This window comes from Lepidochelys kempii, chromosome 3, assembly GCF_965140285.1.
Source record: "Lepidochelys kempii isolate rLepKem1 chromosome 3, rLepKem1.hap1, whole genome shotgun sequence".
Classification (NCBI taxonomy): Eukaryota; Metazoa; Chordata; order Testudines; family Cheloniidae; genus Lepidochelys; species Lepidochelys kempii.
In genome coordinates, this window is record NC_136382.1 from 104,412,730 (window position 1) to 104,436,249 (window position 23,520).

The following is a 23,520-nucleotide window of genomic DNA, read 5'->3' on the forward strand; positions in this document are numbered from 1 at the left end:
AGCCCAAACCTCTGGAACTCAACCCCTCTGCATCCCACTGCTTAATAGTCTAAGCCACCTTTGTCTCATTGATAGGAACAAGCAACAGCAAAGGAACTTAGCAGCAGCAAAGTCTTCCAATATGAAAAACTTTGACTATAATATTTTGATTACAAAAACCTTTTTTAGATTTCTTTTTTGCTTTCTTTATTTTAGGTTTCAGTTTTTCCACATCTTCCTCCTCGTGTTCCTCTGTGTTCATTTCATCTTTAAAGTATGATACAAGCAGTCTTCCTGATGACTTCTTTTTTGTGGTATCATCTTCTACTGGGTTATGCTGTAGTTCAGCGAGGGACATTGCACTGTAACGCAACACACATCACTGTCAGCAAATACGTACTATTTCTGTTAATCCATTAAAAAGACTCTTCCTGTTTCTCAAATTCATTAGCTCTCATTCTTCAAAATCCTATCAAAAATATAATTTTGTCTTGTTTAGCTATTACAGTGATAACGGTGGCACACATTCTTGAATGGTCTATCCTTAATTTCTCTCTCCATTTTATTATCCTAAGTCTTACCTTCTAAAATATTTTCATGTGGGGATTTGCACATGAGTAGTCCTGTGACTACTCATGTGCATAAATTTAAACAAGATCTTTGCAGGATCAGAGCCACAGTTCACATGAAATAAAATATACTAAAGAATGATGCATTCTGTTAGCTGAGTGGATAAGTAGTTTTGACTTGAGACAATATTTCATAAATGCCGAATTTTAATCAGGCTTGACCCAAAGGCCACAGTCAGGGAGTTGGGTCCTCAGTGAAGAATTGGCAGATTACATGTAGTATTGCAACATTAAAAAAAATGCATTCAATTTTGTAACTTCTTACAAATTAGTAAGGATCTTGGCAACATTTTTAGATATAATGTGGTAGAAGAGTTATTTGTGTATATAGGGGAAGAGGTTCCCTCCCCTCAACATAAAATCATCTGGCTCGTTCACACTTAACAACAAAAAACAAAAAAACCTTGCAGCTCTATCACAGGATTCTTTCCCCATCTTAAAAATCAAACAGTTTGTTTAAGATGTATACATGCACAGATTACAATTTACCACTATACCTTGTTTCAGCTTCAGATGCAACTGGCACTTCTTTCTTCTTTTTCTTCTTTTTGCCCACTTCATTGTTCAATACAACTTTTTGGCTTTGAACACTGGAGGTGAATTCAGACATCTGTTCTGTAAGTTTTTTTCTTATTTTCTCCTTAATTGCATTTGCCTCATCCTCAGCCACTTGCAGCTGATAGGCTTGAATTAGCTGTTCTTCCTCTTCTAATTCAGTTACGTCTCTCACTTCATTCAAGGTACTTTTTATCTTGTTGTTACCTTTTTGACGAGATGCATCTGTTTGTGATTTACTTTTTGTTTTTTTCTCTGGAAAATCAGTAATCTGTTTTTCAAAACTCTCCAATTTAGTTTCATATACATTTTCCTCCTCATTAAATTGTTCTTGTAACACTGCTTTCTTTTTCTTCTTGTTAGACTTTGGTTGCTTGTTTTCTTCTCCACTAACAACATCATTGTTTATTTTTTCTGCAACTGAGGCTTTGTCTCTTTGTTTGTTTTTTGTAAACCGGGGGCTCTTTTCCTCAGGATTATAAGTGTTGTTTATAATTACCTCATCATTTCCACTTTCTTTAGCTAGATCAAGATTATTTCTAAAGGTGTCAAGCTTGAAATAAAAACACAGAACATAATTTTAAGTATAAATCATATGCAATGTTAAAATAATAAAAATAGCTCAGTACATTATCAGTTTACACTATTTGGTGAAATATAAAAATTAAATTAGTCATCTAATCATTGTTTTGTTTAAACCTAGCAAGTACCAGATGGAACAGAAACAGATCATTCATGCTTAAAATATGTTTTTGTATTTGGACAGCTTTAAATCTGTACTTTCAACGTTCTTTTTCAACAAACACCTTACATATATATTCACCACATAGTAAAATTCAAAACTACCTCAATGAACAGAACTACTCCATAATAATATGATATGTCAATGTAATACATTTTGAAAGATCTGGAGAAATGAAATGCAGAACCAAAACACGTCTCAAACGGATATTAATATTAATGTTAGAGGTGCCAATGCCTGTCCTTTTTACCATGAGCAGTGTGCCAAATTTTGGCAATGAAAATCACTTTCCAAAAGACAGACTTAATAAAATGTAAGAACTGACAACTCTTAAGATGACAGTTATAAAACTATGGAAAAAAAATCTATTAATAAACTACTCTTATTAAAGGGACCAAGTCAACCTGAGATCTAGTCCACTTCAAAAACGTAGCTGAAAGTATTTTCAGATAATACACCCACCTTTGAACCCCTCTGTCAATTTTTGTGGTTTTGCAAAATACTTTTGTAAAGGTTTCTCTCCCTTTATGGATGAATGAAAAATCCACACAGACAACACAGCAAACTTACTACAGGCCTGATCCAGCAATGAGCTCCACACAGATATGTCCTTAAGCTTGTGTGGGGCTCCTATTAAGTCAGTGGGGCTCCATGTGGGCTCAGGGGGTTGCCAAAGTGAAGCTCATTGCAGGATTGGGGTGTTACTGACTACACAGGGGGAAACAGTAAAACTAACTATACAGACAGAGCTTTCAGATACACACCCACAAGAAACCCCAATAACTAAAATATATCTTTTCCCCTCTGACTTCTTCCAGTACAAATATTTTATTTCTGTTACTCTTCAGCTTTTTCCTTGCCATTACCCTATTTTTCAATAGCAAGACAATCCTGGGATTCACTTCCCATCTAGCTAGGAAGGGCACAGTGGCCAAAGAACTCTTGATACCTTTACACAAACCCCAGGTTGAGAACCCCTACCACGGGTGTTACTTGTAAGAATAGCAGATAAAAAAAATCTAAGACAAACCAATTTTAGATTGATAGGGTTCCTTTAAGTAATCTTATAGTTTTTGTATTTCTCTTTTGGGTTCTTGGTTTTTTGTTTTGTGGGGTTTTTTTTGTTTGTTTGTTTTTTGTTTTTTTTTTAATACTCAAGGACATTATATAAGAACCTGATATTTAAATATTCACCTGGTCTGTCTAGATAATGCCACTAAATGTCATCCTGAGGGGTTGGGGAAGGAAGCAGGCAGGTCCAATCCTAAACGTGGGCAAAGCATGTAGCTACAAAGGCGCACACACTTTTGGAATCTCTGATTTCTAGAGATCCATCTCTGAAGAGTGAGAGAAGGATATGGTTGACCTTTCATGTGACTAACCAAGAAAAGTTGATCATTCCCTATCTGCCAACCAGCTGCCTCCATCACAAGTTTCACCTCAGCTTACTTAGCTGCCAAACCTTCCTCTCTACCCTTGAGATGAGGAGGAAGCCTGGTTTAGCCATGATGGACATGGGGGTGAGGGAGATTACAAAAGGAGGTAGAAAAGCATTGGAGATGTTGAAGAAAGAAGGGACGGGGAGAGAGAGCGAGAGAATTATTATTCTTACTAGAAAAATAAATTGGACAGATAAACAGAGTGGGAGAAAAAATGCACCAACACAGAGTCAACATAAAGAAAAATGACAGGTTTCAGAGTAACAGCCGTGTTAGTCTGTATTCGCAAAAAGAAAAGGAGTACTTGTGGCACCTTAGAGACTAACCAATTTATTAGAGCATAAGCTTTCGTGAGCTACAGCTCACTTTCACGAAAGCTTATGCTCTAATAAATTGGTTAGTCTCTAAGGTGCCACAAGTACTCCTTTTCTTTTTTCATAAAGAAAAAGGGAGTGAGGGAAAGGAAAGAGAAACATAAACCCAGACATAGTAATGTAAAAAACACATGCTAAAATATTAAATTAAATAATTCTATTAAATGTGGGATGTAAATGTATGGAAGAATAGGGAATAGGACTCCATGCAATGATGTTCATCTAGGGTAGCAAAAAACCTAAGGCCAGCCCTGTATTCACACACCTTTTGAGTATTTTTAATTACATAGAGTGTACTTAAAATTATGTAGTATTTAATCATGAAAATACTCATCATCATATGAATTTAACCTTTTCCTGCTTAGTTAGTCCAACAACATTCTTTCCATACAAAAGCCAACAATCCAAAAGGATGTGGCAGATTATGTACAGGTAATTTTAAGAGTGACAGATAAAGGAAAGAAAGGAAAAATATTTTTTACAGTGGCTAAAAAAATGCAGCAGATTATATACAAAATGAAAAAAGGCAAAGCATACAGAAACATCAACTGATTTTGGATGGATTATCCCACCTCCTTATCTGCATTTTTACTGAGCAGGTTTTACCCATGAAGTATAATGGATGAAATTATTTATCAGACAAATAATTATAGAGGAACAATAGTGACACCATAGTCAAGGTTATGTCACTCTTTTGTCTTTGACAGAACCTTACTCCTTCTCTGTAGCTGAGAAAGCACTGGTTTTCTTTCAGAAAATAACTTGGAATTAATCATTTACATGTCAGTGATTTTCTGAATTTATCCTGATCTGTAAAAAGTGTTCCACTGAAGAAATCTCAAAAATCACACCTGAGATATTTTGACTGGTGTGTTACATTTTTTGTAAACTTTGTGCAGTTCATCATCTACAGCACCCACACACACATATATATCCCTAATTTGAACAAACCCCTTTGTACACTTAAATTTAGCCACAACTCTTAGCAAAACAGACGCTCCTCCTAACTATATCAAACACTGCCCCCAAAAAGCTGGCAAATTACAGGAACATCAACACATTTGATCGGTAGCACAAAAAGCTGCCTGTGACTAGGCTCAGACCTTAGTTCCTCAGACAGCAGCAGTCTGTACAACCTTAATTCATGCCACTGGTACATATGCATTATGATACAGACTTTTATTACATGATCACATACTATTCTATTCACAGGACCCCTGCCTCATTCAGTAAGAAGGAAGGATGGTGCTTTGGGGCTGGAACAGGACTATGCAGTGAAGGAAATTGTTGTCTGTAGGGCCTCTGCCTCATTTGTTGTAGAAGTTGGAAGGTATGTAATAAAAAGATGGTGTCATGGTTAAGACACATAATTGCCATACTGGTTAAATGGATTCTATTCCTGCCTCTGCCACAGAGTTCCTGTGTGACGCTGGGCAAGTCACTTGTGTGTTCCTAATTTTCCTCAGTGATCAACTTTAGACTTCTAAGGCCTACAACTGAAGTCAATGCGAGCCATACTCTAAACCAGGGATGGGCAAACTTTTTGGCCTGAGGGCCACATTGGTTTTTCCGAAGTTGTATGGAGGGCCAGTTAGAGGAGGCTGTGCCTCCCCAAACAGCCAGGCGTGGCCCGGTCCCTGCCCCTTATCTGACCCCCCGCTTCTCACCCCCTGACGGCTCCTCCGGGACCCCTGCCCCATCCCCTGTCCCTTGACGGCCCCCCTGGGAATCCTGCTCCATCCATCCCTCCCTGTCCCCTGACTGCCCTCTGCCGCCCCATCCAACCCCCCCCTCCTTCCTGACTGCCCCCCTGGAACCGCTTCCCCCATTCAACCACCCTGTTCCTCGCCCTCAGACCGCCCCGACCCCTATCCATACTCCCACCCCCGACCACCACCCCGAATTCCCCTGCCCTCTCTCCAACCCCCCTGCTCCATGCCCCCTTACCACACTGCCTGGAGCACCGGCAACTGGCGCCACTACAGCCGCACCACCCGGAGCACCAGGACAGGCAGCCATGCTGTGTGGCTGAAGCCAGCCATGCCACCACACAGCACAGACCGCGGCTCTGCAGCTGTGCTGCTCGGCAAGAGTTAGCAGCCCCGCCGCTCAGAGCATTGTGCTGGTGGCGCAGTGAGCTGAGGCAGCGGGGGAACAACAGGGGAGGATCCGGGGGCTAGCCTCCCAGGCCAGGAGCTCGGGGCCGGGCAGGAGGGTCCCACAGGCTGAATGTGGCCCACGGGCCGTAGTTTTCCCACCTCTGCTCTAAACAGATAAACGGCTATAAAATGCTAAGTACTCTGAAAAAAATCAGTCCCTAGGGCTTATTGGTAGATGAATTCCAGTTGCTGGGCACTCAAGTTGGTCACCCAAAATTAGTGGACACTTCTGATGTGAATCTCTCTTTGCTCTAGTCCCCATCTGTAAAATGGGGATGATAACTTACCTCACAGGAGTATTTTGAAAATAAATTAATTTATATTTGTGAAGCACTCTGATTCCATGGTGATAAGCACTATGGTGTGTGACAGGGTCGGGCCAGAAGGCAAAAGGAGAGTAATAGAAGGCAAATATATTAGCCCCAGGCTAAGTAGGTCCCTTTTCCCTGGGTAAGGTAACAGGGAAGGTTTGTTTGTTTGTTTTTTGAAACAGAAAGAGAGTTTATTGGTAACACTTACAAGAATTACCAAGGAAAACAAAAACAAAACAATGCAAACAGAAGGTATAACACAGCAGCTTTCAGGAGGGAGAAGTGTTCAGGCTAGCCTGGGCCCAGAGCGGGGGGGCTTCCTCGACACTCGTGGTCTTCCACCCTCCTGAGTTACCTTGTGGCCTAGAGCGGGGGGGCTTCCTCGACACTCGTGGTCTTCCACCCCCTCGAGTTACCTAGTGCCGCGCCCAGTGTCACCGATCCTCCCTCTCCTGAGATTGCCCGGTAAGATGGGCACGGCTGCGGGGTGCGCGGTTTAGGGGTGTGGGGGGGTAAACACCCATGTATTATAGGACCCCTCCTAGATGACATTAATGATGGTATCCATAGCGGCAACGGCTGGGGCTGGCGTCTCTCGCTCTTCCCCTCAATCAAAGGGTCAGATGGAGGGAACCGGACGGGGTCACTGAGCAGAGAACCCCAGACAGCGCTCACCGCTTCTCGAAAGCGTGAAGGGAGTCGGTGGACGCCGCCCAGAGGAACTCCGCCCGGATACGTGAATGTACTGAGGATCGGAAAAAGGCCCTACAATCGCAGGACGTTCATGGGCCAACCTCCTCTCTCTGGTTTTATAAATGGCTGTTTTAGCCAAGGCTAGGAGGAGGTTGACCAGGAGATCCCGCGATTTTGTGGGGCCACGGATGGGAAGTGTATAGATAAAAAGGTGAGGGGAGAAATGAAGCCAGAAGCGCAATAGAATATTTGTGAGGAGCCGGAAAAGGGGCTGCAATCTGGCACACTCTAAATATACGTGTGCCAGGGTTTCCCTCACATTACAAAAAGGGCAAGTATCCGGAATGGGGGTAAACCGTGTCAGAAACACGCCCGTGCTCACAGCTCCGTGAAGGAGCCGCCAACTGATGTCCCCGACGGGCCTCGGGACCAAGGTGGAATACAGGCTGGCCCATCAAGGTTGCTCATCCTCCAAAGGTGGCAGGAGGTCCCGCCACTTTGTATCGGGGCGGGACACCAGGGTGTGGGCGTGAAGGGTGTGAAGCGTGAGTGTATATAAATATTTCCATGGTGCAATTTGAAAACTGACCGGCTGCAGCTCAGGCAGCCGGCTTGCAGTGAAAGGGTGAGGGGTTTGTTGGGATCTACGGGGTAGGGGCCCAATGGAAAGGTCCGGCGGGCCTGGAGTAGAGGATGGACGGGGTGCGCCCTCGCGCAAGGCTCGGTTGACATAAGCCCGAGCAGCGGGGGTCAAGGTGGCCTTCACCTCCTGAAGTACGCGCCGGGGGGTGCGGGGGCTGGAGAGCCCCATGCGCCGAGCAAGCGTCAGGGGATCCAGCCAGTCTCTCCGGTCGTAGTCCAGGAGGTCTCCGACCCTCGTGACTTCCGCCAGGACCAACCTCTGGCGCACGGAGCGGGACTCCGCCACCTGCACACGGAGCTGGGGGTTGTGTAGCAGGGGCTCCGTGAGGAGATCTGCTCCCACGGTGGCTGCCACGGACCTGGTCGTTAAAAACAGTTTCCAGGTCCGGAGGAGGTCCTGGTAGAAGACTGGCAGCCCAGAGAGGTCTCGTGGAAAACCCCTCGGACAAAGATAAAAGAGCTGCCGGTCGTATCGGAGCCCTTGGAAGCGGCGCAGGAAGGCGTGCGCCAGTATGCTCCACGCCGAACTACTTGCACTATAAAAGAGCCTCTGCAGGGCCTGGAGGCGGAAAACGCGGACCTGAGTGTACAGACACTTCAGGCCCTGCCCTCCTTCCTTCAGGGGTAGATGAAGAACTCCAACAGGGGCGCAGTGCATTCCTGACCAGAAGAACTCTAGAATCAATCTCCGGAGGTGGGTCAGGAAACCCGGGGCCGGGGCCAGGGTGTTGAGCCGGTACCAGAGCGTGGACAGGACTAGTTGGTTAAGCACCAGTGCTCTCCCTCGGAGGGAGAGACATCGGAGTAGCCTCGTCCATCTCCGGATCCGCTCTATCACCCCGCCCTCTAAATTTTGCCAGTTCTCCGGCGGGGAAGGGTGCGTGGCGGAAAGGTAAACGCCGAGATAGAGCAGTGGACCCGCACTCCACCGGATGGTCTGAAGCGCGGGTGGGAGGGAGCTTACCTGCCGCCAGTCCCCCACCGCCAAGCCAGAGCTCTTGACCCAGCTGACTCGGGCGGAGGAGGCTGCCGAATAGATGGCCTGGCATGCCTCCACTCGCGCCAAGTCGCCCGGGTCCTGGACCATGAGGAGTACATCATCGGCGTACGCCAACAGGACCAGCCGCAGCTCCGGTTCCCGCAGCACCAACCCTGTCATCCTCCTGAGGAGGAGACAGAGGAAAGGCTCGATCGCCAGAGCATACAACTGGCCCGAGAGGGGGCACCCCTGCCACACTCCTCGCCCGAAGGTGACCGGTTCAGTCATGGTCCAGTTGAGCCTAACCAAACACTCCATGGAGGCATACAGCACCTGGAGAAAACTCACAAACTGAGGTCCGAATCCAAATGCCTGCAGAGTGCTCAGGAGGTACCCATGGTCTACTCTATCGAACGCCTTCTCCTGATCAAGAGACAGGAGGGCGAACGACAGACCATCTCTCCGCCCGAATTCCAAAAGGTCTCGGACTAGAAAGAGGTTGTCGAAAATGCTGCCACCCGGGACAGCATAGGTCTGGTCTGGGTGGATCACGTCCGCCATCACGGACCCTAGCCGTAGCGAGATTGCTTTCGCTACGATTTTGTAATCCGTGCTAAGGAGTGAGACGGGACGCCAGTTTCGTAAATCGCGGAGGTCCCCCTTCTTCGGCAGCAAGGCGAGCACCGCTCGCCTGCACGACAGAGGGAGGACCCCGCTTTGCAAGGACTCAGTCCAGACGGTGACTAGGTCTGGGCTGAGGATGTCCCAGAACGCGCGGTAAAACTCCACGGTCAGCCCGTCCATGCCCGGAGATTTATTGGTGGGCATGCGACGGAGGGCTTCCGAGAACTCGGCCAGGGTGAGAGGCAGCTCTAGTCGGTCTCAGTCCGCCTACGCTGACCGTGGGGAGTTCCTCCCAGAGCACCCCGCAAGCGCCAAGATTGGTCGGATCTGGGGAGAAAAGGCTTGTGTAGAAGTCACAGGCCCTCCCACACATCTCCTCCGGATCCATGAGGGGGGTGCCGTCTTCCGCAAGAAGGCAGGTGACGTGTTTCTTAGCCCCCCTCGTTTTCTCCAGGGCATAGAAGAAGCGGGAGCCGCGGTCCATCTCCCGAAGGAGGTGGATGCGGGACTGAACGAAGGCACCTCGGGCCCGGTGGTCCTCGAGGGCCCGGAGCTCCTCCCGCTTCTCCTGGCACGCTCCACAGAGGGACGGGTCCTCGGGATCGGCGGCCAGGCGCCTCTCCATCTCTAAGACCTCCCATTCCAACTGCTCTATCGCCGCATTTCGCCGTCGGCTGGTGCCCCGAGTGTAGTCACGGCAGAACAGCTTGGCGCGCACCTTCCCGAGATCCCACCATCGCCGCACCGAGGGAAAGGCACGCCACTGCTCTCGCCAGGCCAGCCAAAACTCCCGGAAGGACATCACGAAGCTCTCGTCCTCCAACAGGCTGTTGTTAAAGTGCCAATAGGCCGGCCCCAGTCTCTCTGCACAGAGGGAGACCGTTACGGTGACTAAATGATGATCGGAGAATGGGGCCGGCCGAATGGCGGAGGAGTGGGCCTGTGAAAGATGGAAACGGGATAAGTAAATATGGTCCAACCGAGAGTGGTGTAACCGATGGGCCTCCACCCGGACAAAGGTGAACGTGGAAGTGTCATCTGTGTGATGGTCACGCCAGACGTCCACTAGAGAGTGATGTTCAACTATCCCTCGGAGAATATTCGCGGCGGCCGGGCTTGGCTCGGCCCCTGAGCGGTCCCGTTCCTCGAGGGTGGTGTTAAAGTTCCCTCCCAGGACCACGCACTCGTGCAAATCCAGGGTGCCAAGAAAGTCGGACACCCGCTGATAGAATTGTGGCCGCCTGGAGCTCATTTGCGGGGCATAGATGTTAACAAGATTGACCACGAGCCCCTCCATACGGACTCGAAGGTGCAGCAGGTGGCCCGGCATGGCCTCATTGACCCCTAGCACCTCGGGCTGTAGGTTGGGGGAGAACAGGGTCGCCACTCCAGCTTGCCAAGTCACGAAGTGGCTAAAGTATACCCCGTCCCCCCACTCCAGCCGCCACCTGTCCTCGGCGGCCGGGTCCGTATGGGTCTCCTGCAGGAAAACTACAGAGTACCCCCCTTCCCAAAGGTAAGAGAGCACCTGGGACCTGCGGAGAGCCATCCTACAGCCCCTGGTATTCAGGGTCGCAATAATAAGAGGCGTCATGCGGAGGGCTGGAAGGGTGGGGGTTTCTTGTTGGCGGGGGTGTTCAGGGCCCCCGGCGGGTTGCGCAGCAACCCGTGACCCATCCCGTGGATGAGTAGATCGAAGCTGCGGGCTCGCTCGTAGGCCGCAGCACCACGCCTTCCTTGCCCCCTGCCCTCCTTTATAAGGGCCCTTGTGGCCTGGAGGATTTGGTCAAAGTCCCCCCATAGCTGAAGAGCCAGCTGTACCCTATTGCGGGCACCACGGGTGTGTTCTAGGAACTTCCGTAGTGCATGCCGCAGCTCATGGCGGGGTGGGGTTACAATTTCCGGGGTGTTCCCTGGTGGGACTCTTAATACACCCTCATGGTCCGCTAAGGCGGGTAGACAGGGTGCAGACCACCAACGGGGCGTCTGACAGGCTGGGGTTATTAAATTCATTTCACACCTTGGGGTGGAGGGGGATGGCAGGGAAAAAACTGCCACTCCTAATGGGTCACAACTAGAAAGTGCAAAGACTGCTCCCTGGGGGGAATCTGCGAAAGGCAGGAAGGAAATAACCCCAGGGGTGGCATTAGCATTGCAGGAGGAGGGGACTTGGGCAGGGACAGGGGTGGGGGCAGGAGCAGGGGTAAGGCTCTGGGGTTCAGGAGGCAAGCAGCTAAAGGAAAGTGCCTCCTGAGCAGAGTCAAGGGGTAAGGGAGGGGACTCCCAATAATGCTAGGCACTGGCTCCATGGTGGTCTTAGCAGCCATGGCATCAGGTGGTGGACCACCTTCTGCAGGGTGCTCGCCCGGGAAGGCAATCAGGGGGAGGGAGCATGGGGAAAGGGAGGCTGAGGTAAGGTTGCCCAGCTCAAGGCCAGCCGGCAGTAGATCATCCTCTCCCTGGGTGACCGGGGTCAAATCTAGGGCCTCAATCTCCGCATACATGGGGGAGAGGCCAGCTCCTGCTACCCCGGGGGCCTCTCCTCTAGGGCCCGCCTCAACGGTCGCCTCGGGGTCCGCGGGGGGTTCGGGTGGTATCCAGGCAGAAGGGGCGTCCTCAGGAGTCTCGGAGGGGAAGGTCTCCCGTGGAGGGGGGATTCTGCCCTCCAATGCCAGTCCTTCTTCCCCTCCCGACACCAGCGGATGGATCTCACTCGTGGCCGTGGCGGGAGGCTCAATATCAGTGCCTCCTTTCCTGGTCTTCTGGGGGGCTTCTGCGTCGGATGGATGCAGTGGAGCTCGAGCTTTCCGCTTGCCTCGCTTCCCCTGGACTAGGGTCCAGCCCTCCATAGCGTCATCTGGGGGTTGGTTAGCAGGGGTCATGTCGGGGGGGCGGAGGCGATGGTTCAGGGGTTCGGGGGGGTAGCGGTGAGGCAGCATGAGGGGCGGGGGTTTCTCCTTGGGGCGGGCCCTCTCCTATACCCGGTAATATCCTTGCCACACCCTCCTCCATAGGCTCTGCTGGATTGGTAATAGCAAGGGTGGAACTCCCTTGCTCGCCCGGGCGTTGTAGGGAAGGTATCTCTTGGGCCCGGACGGGAGCAGCGATGGGTCGAGTAGGAGGAGGGTTGGTTTCAGGTGCCGGGCATCCAGGGGCGTCAGCAGCGATGGGGCTGATGTCCTGCCGGGTCTCGGGGGTTTCGGGTGCCCCTCCCCCCCAGGCCAAAGGGCAGTCTCTGCGGACATGCCCCGCTGAGCGGCAGAGGTAGCACCGGGCCTCTCTGGTGGAGTAAAAGACCCGATAGCGGGCTCCCTGGTAGGGGACTAGGAAAGACCTCTCGAGCGCCTCTCCGTCACGCGCCCCCGCCGGCGGTAGAAGCTGCACTTGCTGGCGGAACGAAAGGACGTGACAGAGGGTGGGGTCCTTGCAGCTCAACGGGAGAGGGCTGATGACAGAGACAAGTTTCCCCAGAGTGGAGAGAGTGGGTAACAGGGCAACATTGGGTAAGAAGGGAGGAACGGAGGTGAGGACGAGGTGAACGCCCAGGTCTTCTAGCGGCTCTAGGGGGACAAACACCCCCCCCCCCGCCAGGCCCCTCTCCACCGCCTCCTGGGCGGCAGCCTCCGAAGCTAAGAAAAAAACGACCTTCCCATACATCTTGGAGGCCACCACAATAGCCGTGGGTCCTACCACCTTCGCCAACGCCTGCACGTATGTCTCCACGTGGGGCGAGGTGGGCACCAGGAGGCAACGGACACCGTGCCTCCTGGTCAAGGCAGGGAAAGGGCCCCGGCCGCTGGTGATGGTGGCGGAGGCGGGGGGGGGCGAGATGACGAGGCGGCAGGCAGGGGGGAGCCCGTCACCTCCCGGGCATACGTCCTGGGGGCCGGGGGAGGGACAATCGCAGAGCTGGTGGAGGGAAACACAGGGAGGGGTGCCACGGTTGATGACGAGGCCACAGCGGTGGGGGCAGCCCCTGCCATGGAGGGCTTAGTGGTTTTAGCAGGGCCCTTTCCTTTCATCCCGCCCTGGCCCTTCCGGCCAGCTGGGGGGGGTTTCCTAGAATCTGGGGGGGCGGTGGGCGCAGCAGCAGCAATCGCCCCGGTGCCTCCTGCTGCCGGTGCCCCAGCGGGGGGGGGGGTGGCAAGTATCTTAACAATAGTGGGGGGGGGACCTTGGGGGTCGGGCAGGGGTGGTGGTGGGGGAGGGACAACTGATTTTGTTAAAGGGGCCTCGCCCCTCTCTTTCCCCGCCATTGTGAGCAGGGAGAGACGGGGAGACACCGGAAGGAGGAGGAGGGAGGGGGAAGCAAAGTAACCGCTCCTCCCCGCTGGGCTGCAGGCGGGGGGGGGAATGCCGAGGGGGTTGGACTGGGGGCGGGGGGAAAAAACAAAATCGGGGTCCAGTAATAGGGACAAGCTGTGGGCTAAGCAATTGGGGGGGGGTGCAGACCCACACACGTTTGTCCAAAGAGTCTCGGTGGGTCGGCTGTTATGTCCGGTCCGAAAGGCAAAGTTCAAAGCGAACAGCTGGATCCGAAGGGAGATGGCAGGTTGCCAGCAGGGACGGACGGCGGGGGGGGCTGTGACAGTTGTAGTAATGGTGGGGGGGTTAGGGACACCGATGGACCGGGGGGGGGCTCCGCGCCACACCCCCTGTGCCGCCACAAACGCAAGTAACCACAGTCAAACTCCCCCCCACGAGAGTATAATTCAGAAAATTACTCAGTCTTACGGCCCCCTTCACGATGATTTATAGCTTCCCCGGATTATTTCTCCTGTCTTCTGAAATCTTCTTCTCCAGCTGTGTTGGCTGTGTTCCAAGGCTTCCGGCATGCTGAGAATGTTGTAAAGTCCGAGCTGCCAGCAAAACGGCTGGGTCTGGGGGTTTCCACTCCCCACCTCCAGACAGCAAAATCGGCAATCTTCCCCCCCCTCCTCCGGGGGGCCCAGCTGAGGCAAATAGCTGCGCCCGAAAGCAGGCGTGGGAGGGGCGGGTGCTGGCGGCAAGCTGAGAGCCGACCAGCACGTAGACGGCAAGAAGAAAAAAAAAACAAAGAATCAAAACAAAGCAAAAAAAAGCATCTGGCCCGGTCGCGGGGGGGACTAAGGCAGGTTCAAAAAGTAAGAAAAATCCAGGCTAGGGGGCTTTAGGAAAGAATAGAAAGCAGATAGCTGAGGAGCAAGCAAAGGACGTTCCGTTTCCCAACAGGGAAGGTTTCAGAACAATCAGGAACCTTCTGCGGACAATTAAGACAGGCTGATTAGAACACCTGTAGCCAATCACGAAGCTGCTAGAATCAATTAAGGAAGGCTAACCAGGGCACCTGGGTTTTAAAAAGGAGCTCACTTCAGTTTGTGGTGTGTGTGTGTGTGTGAGGAGCTGGGAGCGAGAATGCGGACTGTTGGAGGACTGAGGTTTACAAGCATTATCAGATAACAGGAGGAAGGTCCTATGGTGAGAATGAAGAAGGTGTTGGGAGGAGGCCATGGGGAAGTAGCCCAGGAAGTTTAATGTCACACAGCTGTTCCAGGAGGCACTCTAGACACCTGCATTCCACAGGGCCCTGGGCTGGAACCCGGCGTAGAGGGCGGGCCCAGGTTCCCCCCAAATCCTCCCAACTCCTGGTCAGACACAGGAGGAGTCGACTTGGACTGTGAATTCAGAAAAACGGCCAAGCTCAGGGCTGCCGTGAAACTCCGAGGCGAGCAAATCCGCCAATAAGCGCAAGACCCACCAAGGTAGAGCAGGAACTTTGTCACAGATGATAAGCACCACGAGGAAATTAATAATTTTGTATTCAGAACAGGCTCTGAAAGGTATGCAATAAGGTCTGAGACCACACATGGAGTGCTGAGAATGAAATGAAATATTGACCGGCTACCAACTGAGAGAGTACCATCCATGCTGTGCACTGAATGAAGCAAAGGTCCTGTGGAAAAAATAATATGTGATTATGTAATTAAAGACGGTATCATAATGCATACGTACCAGTGGCATGAATTAAGGTTGTACAGGCTGGAGCTGTCTAAGGAACTAAGCCACAGGCAGCTTTTTGGGCCACCAATAGAGTGTGTTGATGTTCCTGTAATCTGCCAGCTTTTACTGGCTGGATGGGGAACTCAGCAACAGAGAGATAAATGAGAGCAGTGGTTGGTGGAGTCCAAGTCAAACGAGTGGCCATTTTGGTGAGTGGACTATTGACCAGGGTTGCAAGTTGAATGAAGACGTGATGGCGAGTGGTTTTCAACCTGTGGTCTATGGACCCCTGGGGATCCGCAGACTATATCTAAGGGCTCTGTGAAAGGTTGTCATTACCATAAAACAGTGGTTTTCACCCTGCGGGTCCACAGACTAGGTCTAAGATTTCTATTCAAAATTTTTTTAGGGGTCCGCAAATGAAAAAACGTTGAAAACTACTGAGCTTAGGGGTCGGATGGGTCATCACCATGGAACCTGAAGTCACCACAAATGAGTGAGGGAGATTGTGAGGCAAGGAAGATAGACAGCCATGAATCAAAATCAAGAGAGGAAGGCTGATGGAAAGAGGTTGGGTGGATGTTAGATGACAATTCCTGGAGGGTGCGAGGAGAGAAGAGTCATATTCAGTGCTGTTCAGAAGCAGAGAAATGAGTGGGAAAGAGGAGAGGGAGTTCTAGTTTGATTTAGTTTTGTTTTAATAATCTTATTTTCATGATACTAGCTTTGGAAAACTTAATAAAGTTGACATTTACCTTTGTTACCAACTAGACAACTGATAAGCATCTGTAAAACTCACAGACATGAGCTATTTGCTCTAAGAGCTAACTACTAGTATTACTGTGGGAATGATCCTGCAAGCCCTTCACACACGACACTCCAACTGAAGTTAATGTGAATCTGGAAAGCTTAAAGGATGGCCTCCAAAATTCTACTGAAAAATGTGGTGGATAAGAATAGGTTGACACAATTTTAACTGTAGGCATGCCTGTAGGCATCCTTGAACATTAACCTCGAATTACATGACTAGTATCACTAGGTCACTGTAGGTTGTAAACTACTGGCGTTTACTCTTATTGTTCAGTATGGACATCAATAATGAATAAAAGTAATACATTAAAAATGGAAGTTTTCTATTATGAAGCAAACACCATGTTTTCTTTTCATAGTGCTTGCTGAAGCTTACAGCAACTCCTTTCTGCTGGGAGGGAGAAAGCATACTTCCTTTGCTGAGAGATATGGGATTTTTTCCATGAAGGCAAGCAGAATCACTGTTCTCAGGTTAACAAACTCACCATAATATTCTCATGAGAGTGAAATTTTTGCTTCTTTGATTTCTTTTTTTCTGTTAGCCCAGAATGACTCCTGAATATTTCCTCAAAGCGAACTTTGGTTTTTGCCTTTGCCTCACTCTCTGCTAGAAAAAAAGTTAAAATAAGGTTAATTGGCTCAAATAATTAGGTTCATTACAACAGCACCTGATTACACTTTTAGGCATAGAGGGCAGCATTTTCACCAGAGATGAATTACACTAATCAAGACTTTTATTTTACCTTGTGAAACTGAGAAAAAGTTTCCATTTACAATGGCAACCAGATGAACATAACTCAAAGAAGCAATATACGTAGAATCATCTATTGTACACAGCAAGACAATTCTCAAATACATTGTTTCACATATTAACTATCAATTTTATAAATCCTGCAAATGTTAAATAAAAAAGTTCAAATAAAACAAAACAAAATCAGCTGTAAGCATTGACCAAGAATTAATCCAAGGCAGCACTAAAGATCAATTGATGGAAGTAACTGAACATTAATACCCAATTCTAAGAATAAAATGCATTTTGGAAATTAAAAATATAGAAGTTCTCACCTGGTGGCATTTTCAGTCCTATATTAAGAATGGCTCAATACACTACACCTTTCTTTCTTAAAGTTCAACATTCTGCAAAACACACACCAACATTCAGAATATTTTAATTAACAAAACTAAGTTACAAAATGTATAGTATAAATTTATGCCAGCCTGAATGACTGGGTTAGTAATACTGAGACTAAAAAAAACCAAACCAGATCAGAATAAATCTAAAATGCAATTCAATTTATATGGAACAATGCAAGAAATACTTCTCACCATATAAACAGAGTCAATGAAATAGAATCCATTTCTCTTTAATTTGTGGCATGCTCTAAAGAGAGATTTTACAGATTCATGCTTTAAAAAAAAACCAAAAAACAATTAAGACTCAATCCTGCACACCCTCTTCACTCAGACGATACTCCAAATGAAGTCAACATTAGCTTTGGTGGAGTAAAGATGATAGGACAGGGTCCTAAATTCCTTCTTACAAAATGTGAGGTATATTAGTTCTAAAAGAAACTTGAGTGGATATGCCAAGCATAAGTTCTAGCAATTACTGAACTGTCATAATGTACTAAATAGGGTTGGGTGAAATTTATTGGCCAACCCCCCCACACACACACACACACCCATCAAATATGCACATTCAGCAACACCAAAACACTTAATTTTTTTTATTGAAACAATTATAAAAAAAAGTCTGAAAAATATCAAAGCATTTTGTTTTGACATTTTCTAAATAAAGTGTTTTGATTTTTCAGTTTGAAACAACTTTTCATTTCAATATTTATTTTTATTAATAAAAATATAAAATGATCATCAAACTGAAATGAAATTTGACTTTTTGATACACCAAAAAAATTTGTTGTTTTTTTAAAATTATTTTATTTTTCAGAACTGCCAACGAACCAAAATTCCAATATTTGCACAGCTCTAGAAACCAAAAAGAGAGAAACAGAAGCTACGCATTAACATCTAGTTATACCATTTCTACCTCTTGCTGCTAGGCAGTCTTTTGAGGTAGAAACCATACCAACTTTATATTCTGAAAGGTGTTTGAAATTAGCAGGTATGACCAAAAGTGGCTTTACATGGGAGGCTGCAGGGAGCATCTTTTATTGTAGAAATGTAACTTGTCATTTCACAGCTAACAACAATATTTTTCCCCCCAACAGAAATATCATTTATTTCTAGCTCAGAAACAAAACTACTTCAGTGTCATTGTTAAACTATGCATCCCTATGGTCATAACACTTAAAAGAAATGAAAAAAGAGAAAATGTATTTTTAAATAATCATGTCTTAGGGTTTTTTTTTTAGTTACATAAAATCAATTTGAATATTTCTAAAGTTAGATTTATTGTCACTATAAGGCACTATAAAGTATGTGTCTCAACAGGATACCACTGCTTTACACACAATTCAAATTCAGACTCAGATAGAAATAGAAAACATTTACTACTTTAAGGTAGAAACCAAAACACTGTTAAATTATAATACCCTGCAGTTTACCAATTACTTTTGTCTTTTGGAGAGTAGGGAAGAATACATTTTGTGATTGATTTTATTCTCTCAAGAGACTGAGCATGAAGAAAGCAGGGTACTCTCAAGTTTATAAAAAGGAACAGGACAAAAAACAAATAAAATATGCGTAGCGCATACCTGCTTCCAATCTAATGGTTGAAATATCTTCATTAGTATCCAAATATACACAACAAAAGAGGGCCACTAGCAAATAAATTTTGTCCACAGCTGATCATCTTCTCTACAGGCTAGGCTAGTATTCTCACTGCCACTTTTTTGTTTTGAGTGCTATAAATTGCACAGATCCACCAGGCTTGACTGAAGACCACTGAGCTCTCTACACACCACTCTTCTCTTGCTGAATAAATTATCCCTTTCATGACAACAAAATTAAAACCCATAATATTAATAGTTATTTTTATCCACTGTAATCGGAAGGAAGAATTACATAACATTTGACACACAGCCTTTAATTAACAGTATCAGAAGTCTAAATATAGCCTATTAATCAACATGGATAAGAACAAGGATGTTCCCCCTAGATAATCTCATTTTAAAATAGGAGAGATTTAATCTTGTGTTAAAGTTCAACAATCAGAGAATCCCAAAATGACTAAAGCTAGAGTTTTCCTTAATCTATTATTTTTCTAGCATACTGATTAATAAAGCAGTTTTCCTCCAGCAATGACAAACACACATAATACAGTACAGGGTTATATTCCAGACACCAGGATATAATCTGGGAAACAGAAATCTGCAGCCAGAGATTTTAAAAATTTTCTGTATATCTTCCTGCAGATTCTCATTTTCTCTATCTAAGCTATCATTTTTTAAACTGTATTTTTCAAATTCATCAAGTAGCAAAAATAATCTTCAGAATGGCAACTAATGTACTGTCCATCATTGTCTTTTGTGTCTATAAACAGACAGTGTAGTATTGCTGCTTCAGTATTTTATACTTCTGTAACATTTTCTGTCCTGAAAGATCCCAGGGGCTGTATAGGTTATGCTGCAAAGAAAAAAAATACCCCAGCCACCACAGCAAAGCAGCCACACGTAGTATATAACAAAGCAGAAGTGTGTGTCTACTGTTAAATGCTACACTACAGGAACTGAAGAATTCCTCATCCAATATGAGCCACAGAAGAATTTAGGTAGGTGGACCTTATTACACAATTTAGAATTTGATCAGACTAGCTCCCTTACTCTCTTGCAAAAAGTGAAATGAAATTTTTAGTGATCACAAACGGCCATGACTCCAGATTTTGTTTGCTTACATCTCACCTGAAAGATAGCATCTGCACAGCAAAATGCTTCCCAACACTGAACTTGGACACTGACTGGCCAAGCTGCTGAATCTCCAGCACCATCTTGAGGCACCCATGTTTTCCTTGGAGGTTTCCCATCCAAGGATTCACTGCTTAGTGTAACTTAGATGTAACTGCTTAGCTTGAGATCTCACAAGACTGCAATCCAGAATTACTTGACAAAATGGCACAAAAATACAAACTATTCCTATTCATCACCATTTATTATTTATGCAAAAACAAAAAGTGTGTTAGGTTTTTATTCATTCGTCTCAATGGGGTACTTTAGTCAAGAGAGTGATTAACTAGGCATCATTTCTGAAGCCTTATTAATACCTTGTAAATGCTAACTTGGCAACACCAGCTAACATAACTCTCCATGTCAAAGAAAGCACAGAATTAAATATAGTAAAATATCTTAAATGAATCAAACTGTACCACAGAATCTCTATGGATAGAAATTTTAAAATTTCATGCTTGAATAATCAGAGTACAGCAGCAGAAACATACTACCTACAGCTGACCAGGTGATTGTGCAATGCTCAGGGAGATTTGAGAGGCTACAAAATTGAACACCCAATGATAAAGGAGGCTTTCAATTATCCCCATATTGACTGGGAACATGTCACTTCAGGAGGAGATACAGAAATAAAATTTCTAGACACCATTAATGACTACTTCTTGGAACAGATAGTCCTGGAACCCAAAAGGGGAGAGGCAATTCTTGATTTAGTCCTAAATGAAACACATGAGCACATCCAAGAGATGAATATAGCTGCACTACTCAGTAACAGTGACCATAATGTAATTAAATTTAACATCCTTGTAGAAGGAAAAATACCAAAGAAACACACAATAGCATTTAACTTCAAAGGAGGAAACTAGACAAAAAATGAGAATGGTTTTTGGGTTAGAGGCTGTCTTTTTGTTCTATATTTGTACAGTGCATAGCAAATGGGGTCCAGGTTCTCTAGGTGCTATGATAATACACATTTATAATAAATAAAATAAATAATAAATAATAATAATAATAATATGGACAAATGTAGTCATACATCTAGGAACAAAGAATGTAGTCTTACTTACAGGATGGGGGGATTCAATCCTAGGAAACAGTGACTCTGAAAAAGACTTGGGGTTCATGGTGGAGAATCCCTTGAACATGAGCTCCTAGTGCGATGCCATTGCCAAAAGGGCTAAAGCAATCCTTGGATGTATAAACAGTGAAATATCAGTATTGAGATTACATTACCTTTTTATTTGGCACTGGTGCAGACCATCATTAGAATACTGTGTCCAGTTCTGATGTCCACAAGTCAAGAAAAATGCTGATAACTGGAGAGAGTTCAAAGAAGAGCCATGAGTACGATTAAAGGATTGGAAAACATGCCTTATAGTAAGAGAGGCAAGGAGCTCAATCTACTAAATGTCAAAACACTTTGTTAAAGCAGAGTTAAGGTTGCCTGGTAGTAGCTCATGCCCTTCCAGAACATTAAGTTCAGCAAAACTCAAACTTCTGAAAGCCAGTAAGCATACAGTTAAGGTAAATGCCTATGCAACCTTAACTCTACATCCACGGAGGTGACAATAGCACTGAGAATGATCTACATGCACTCCTGCTACATTCACTGTGTTAGGTGTAGATTCAGTGGAAGAGAAATAAGGTGGAAGAGCTGTGACAGTGATATTAGGAGACCTGGGGATTAGTTTGAGGAGCATCACAGAGCTGTGACTGCCATACTAGAAGATGTGGTTCTGAGTCCTCTCCCCCACACGTGTTTTTATGAAAGGAAAGAGGTGTATATATACCTTGAGTTTCCACTCTACATCATTTCAATACAGAATGGTACAGGTTGTGTCAGTGGCAGGGCACTGATACTGTCAGTAGAAAGGCCAGATATGAGAGCAGTCTGTGGCTTTAATGATGCGTAGGGGAAAGTAGAGATTTAGGTGGTATCTTACGTGCAAGAGTGAAGGGGCTACAAAAAGAGTGAAGTAGTTTTTAAATATTACAAGTGTTGTATTCTGTTGAGGCAGCAGGCAGGGTGTTTGATTATACAGCAAATGCAGCTGTCCATTACAGTGAAAAGGGAGAATGGGCGTATGTGTGTTATGGACATATTGGGACATTGCTCAAAGAGGGCAAAATTAAGGTTGCATGAGTTTACCTTAACTCTGCACTTCCTGACTTTCAGAAGTCTGAGACTTTACTGAAATCGATGTTCTAAAAGGGCAGGAGCTATCACTGGGCAAATGTAACTCTGAGCTAATGAATTATTTTGCCATTTAATTTCCTAGGTTTCTTTAAACAGAAAGTGAAATGTTTGCTGGTAGGAGTTAATGGTCATTTCAACAGGTGTAGTTCTCACCTAGGTTTGCTGTTTATATGCTTCCATGTCTAGATAATAATTAGGCTTGGCACAATTAAATTTTTTTTTACATAAATAATTTTGAGCAAGTATCAATATTTATTTTAGGTATTTTTTCTGTTTTAATTGATTTAATTTCCTGCAACTGTGTAAATTTAGGGGGGGAGTTGTCAGACAGTAATTATTCAATGACAGTAGACCTTGAGATTCAAAATGTTAAAGGTTTAAAACAATTAAAACACCAATCACCAACATCACATGTCAAAATATAGAGCAAATATCTTTAAATCAGACTCTAATAATTTCTCAAGCAGCATTTCTCTCTCTGCCTATTTGTAAATTTCCATTATTCTCAATGGATATATTTTTTCATCTGTTTGTGTGTGTGTGTATGGTGAAATTAACATTTACCAATAAAAACCTAATCCTTCCAAGCCAAGTAATAATTAAAGACATAACATTTATATCATACTTTTCATTGGTATAACTTAAAGAACGCTACATTATTATCCTCATATTACAGGTGGGAAACTGAGGCACAGAAAGGTGAAGTGATTTCCCCAAGATCATCCAGCAGGCCCAGTGGCAAAGTAAGGAACAGTTTCAATCCAGTGGTCTTTTCGCTAGACCATAGAGTCACTACATAATTCCTCAGTGCTTCTTCTTCACTGCTACACATTTTGTTATAGTAGATGTGATGTTGCACCCCATAATGCTTTATAGAAATATGCTCATGAATGTAAATATAACATAACTGGAATACGTTTTATGCTACAAATGCCATGTAACATATCTCTCCAAAGGTTATGATCTACTGAATATATTCATCCTATTTGTATGCATGTATCATTTTTGTATTCAAAGTTATGAATATTGGCTGTGTATTTGTTTGATTTTAAGTAGCCTCAGTGAAACATTTGGTCAGCTTCTTGAGAAAAGACTATTCTCAGTAAGTGCCCAATCAAGAAACACTTAATCTGACAATAGACTTTGACAGATGCCAATCCACATCTGAGCTTTCCTGGAAACATTCCTGTAAAGTTCTGAGTCATGCCTGGACATGTGACTCCAAAACTCCATTTTGTAGCTGTAATTCTACACAGGCGGAGAGGGGGGTTTCCACCCAGAAGAGAGAAACTATACAAAGTCCTGAGAGACCACACCTTTTTGTCTTCAGTTTTGTCTTCAGTTCAGCTCAAGAGGTAGCCTCTCCACCCCAAAAGGATGCCTGAAAGAAACTGGAACAAAGGACAGTATCCACAGGGGTGTGAGTGATTGCTGGACCCAGACTAGAAGGCGGCTAGTCTGTAAAAGAAACTTATTGGAACATCTCTGAGGGTGAGATTTCATCTG

At 45.9% G+C, this 23,520-nt stretch overlaps 1 protein-coding gene across 8 annotated transcripts in view; it reads right to left on the reverse strand.

Annotated features, from left to right (window-relative positions):
* AHI1 (Abelson helper integration site 1) overlaps window positions 1-23,520 on the reverse strand; it is a 188,530-nt gene that overhangs the window by 157,731 nt on the left and 7,279 nt on the right. For 4 of the 8 annotated variants that reach the window (XM_073337383.2, XM_073337380.2, XM_073337387.2 and 1 more), the window contains exons 2-7: window positions 23,331-23,405; window positions 21,051-21,133; window positions 16,981-17,052; window positions 16,401-16,522; window positions 1,106-1,716; window positions 160-341 (exon numbers count right to left, since the gene is read on the reverse strand). In XM_073337383.2, coding sequence (XP_073193484.1) covers window positions 160-341; window positions 1,106-1,716; window positions 16,401-16,522; window positions 16,981-16,990 — 925 coding nt within the window. In that variant the 5' untranslated portion in view covers window positions 16,991-17,052; window positions 21,051-21,133; window positions 23,331-23,405. The remainder of the gene's footprint in view (window positions 1-159; window positions 342-1,105; window positions 1,717-16,400; window positions 16,523-16,980; window positions 17,053-21,050; window positions 21,134-23,330; window positions 23,406-23,520) is intronic. The other 4 variants (XM_073337382.2, XM_073337381.2, XM_073337386.2 and 1 more) reach the window with 4 other exon arrangements.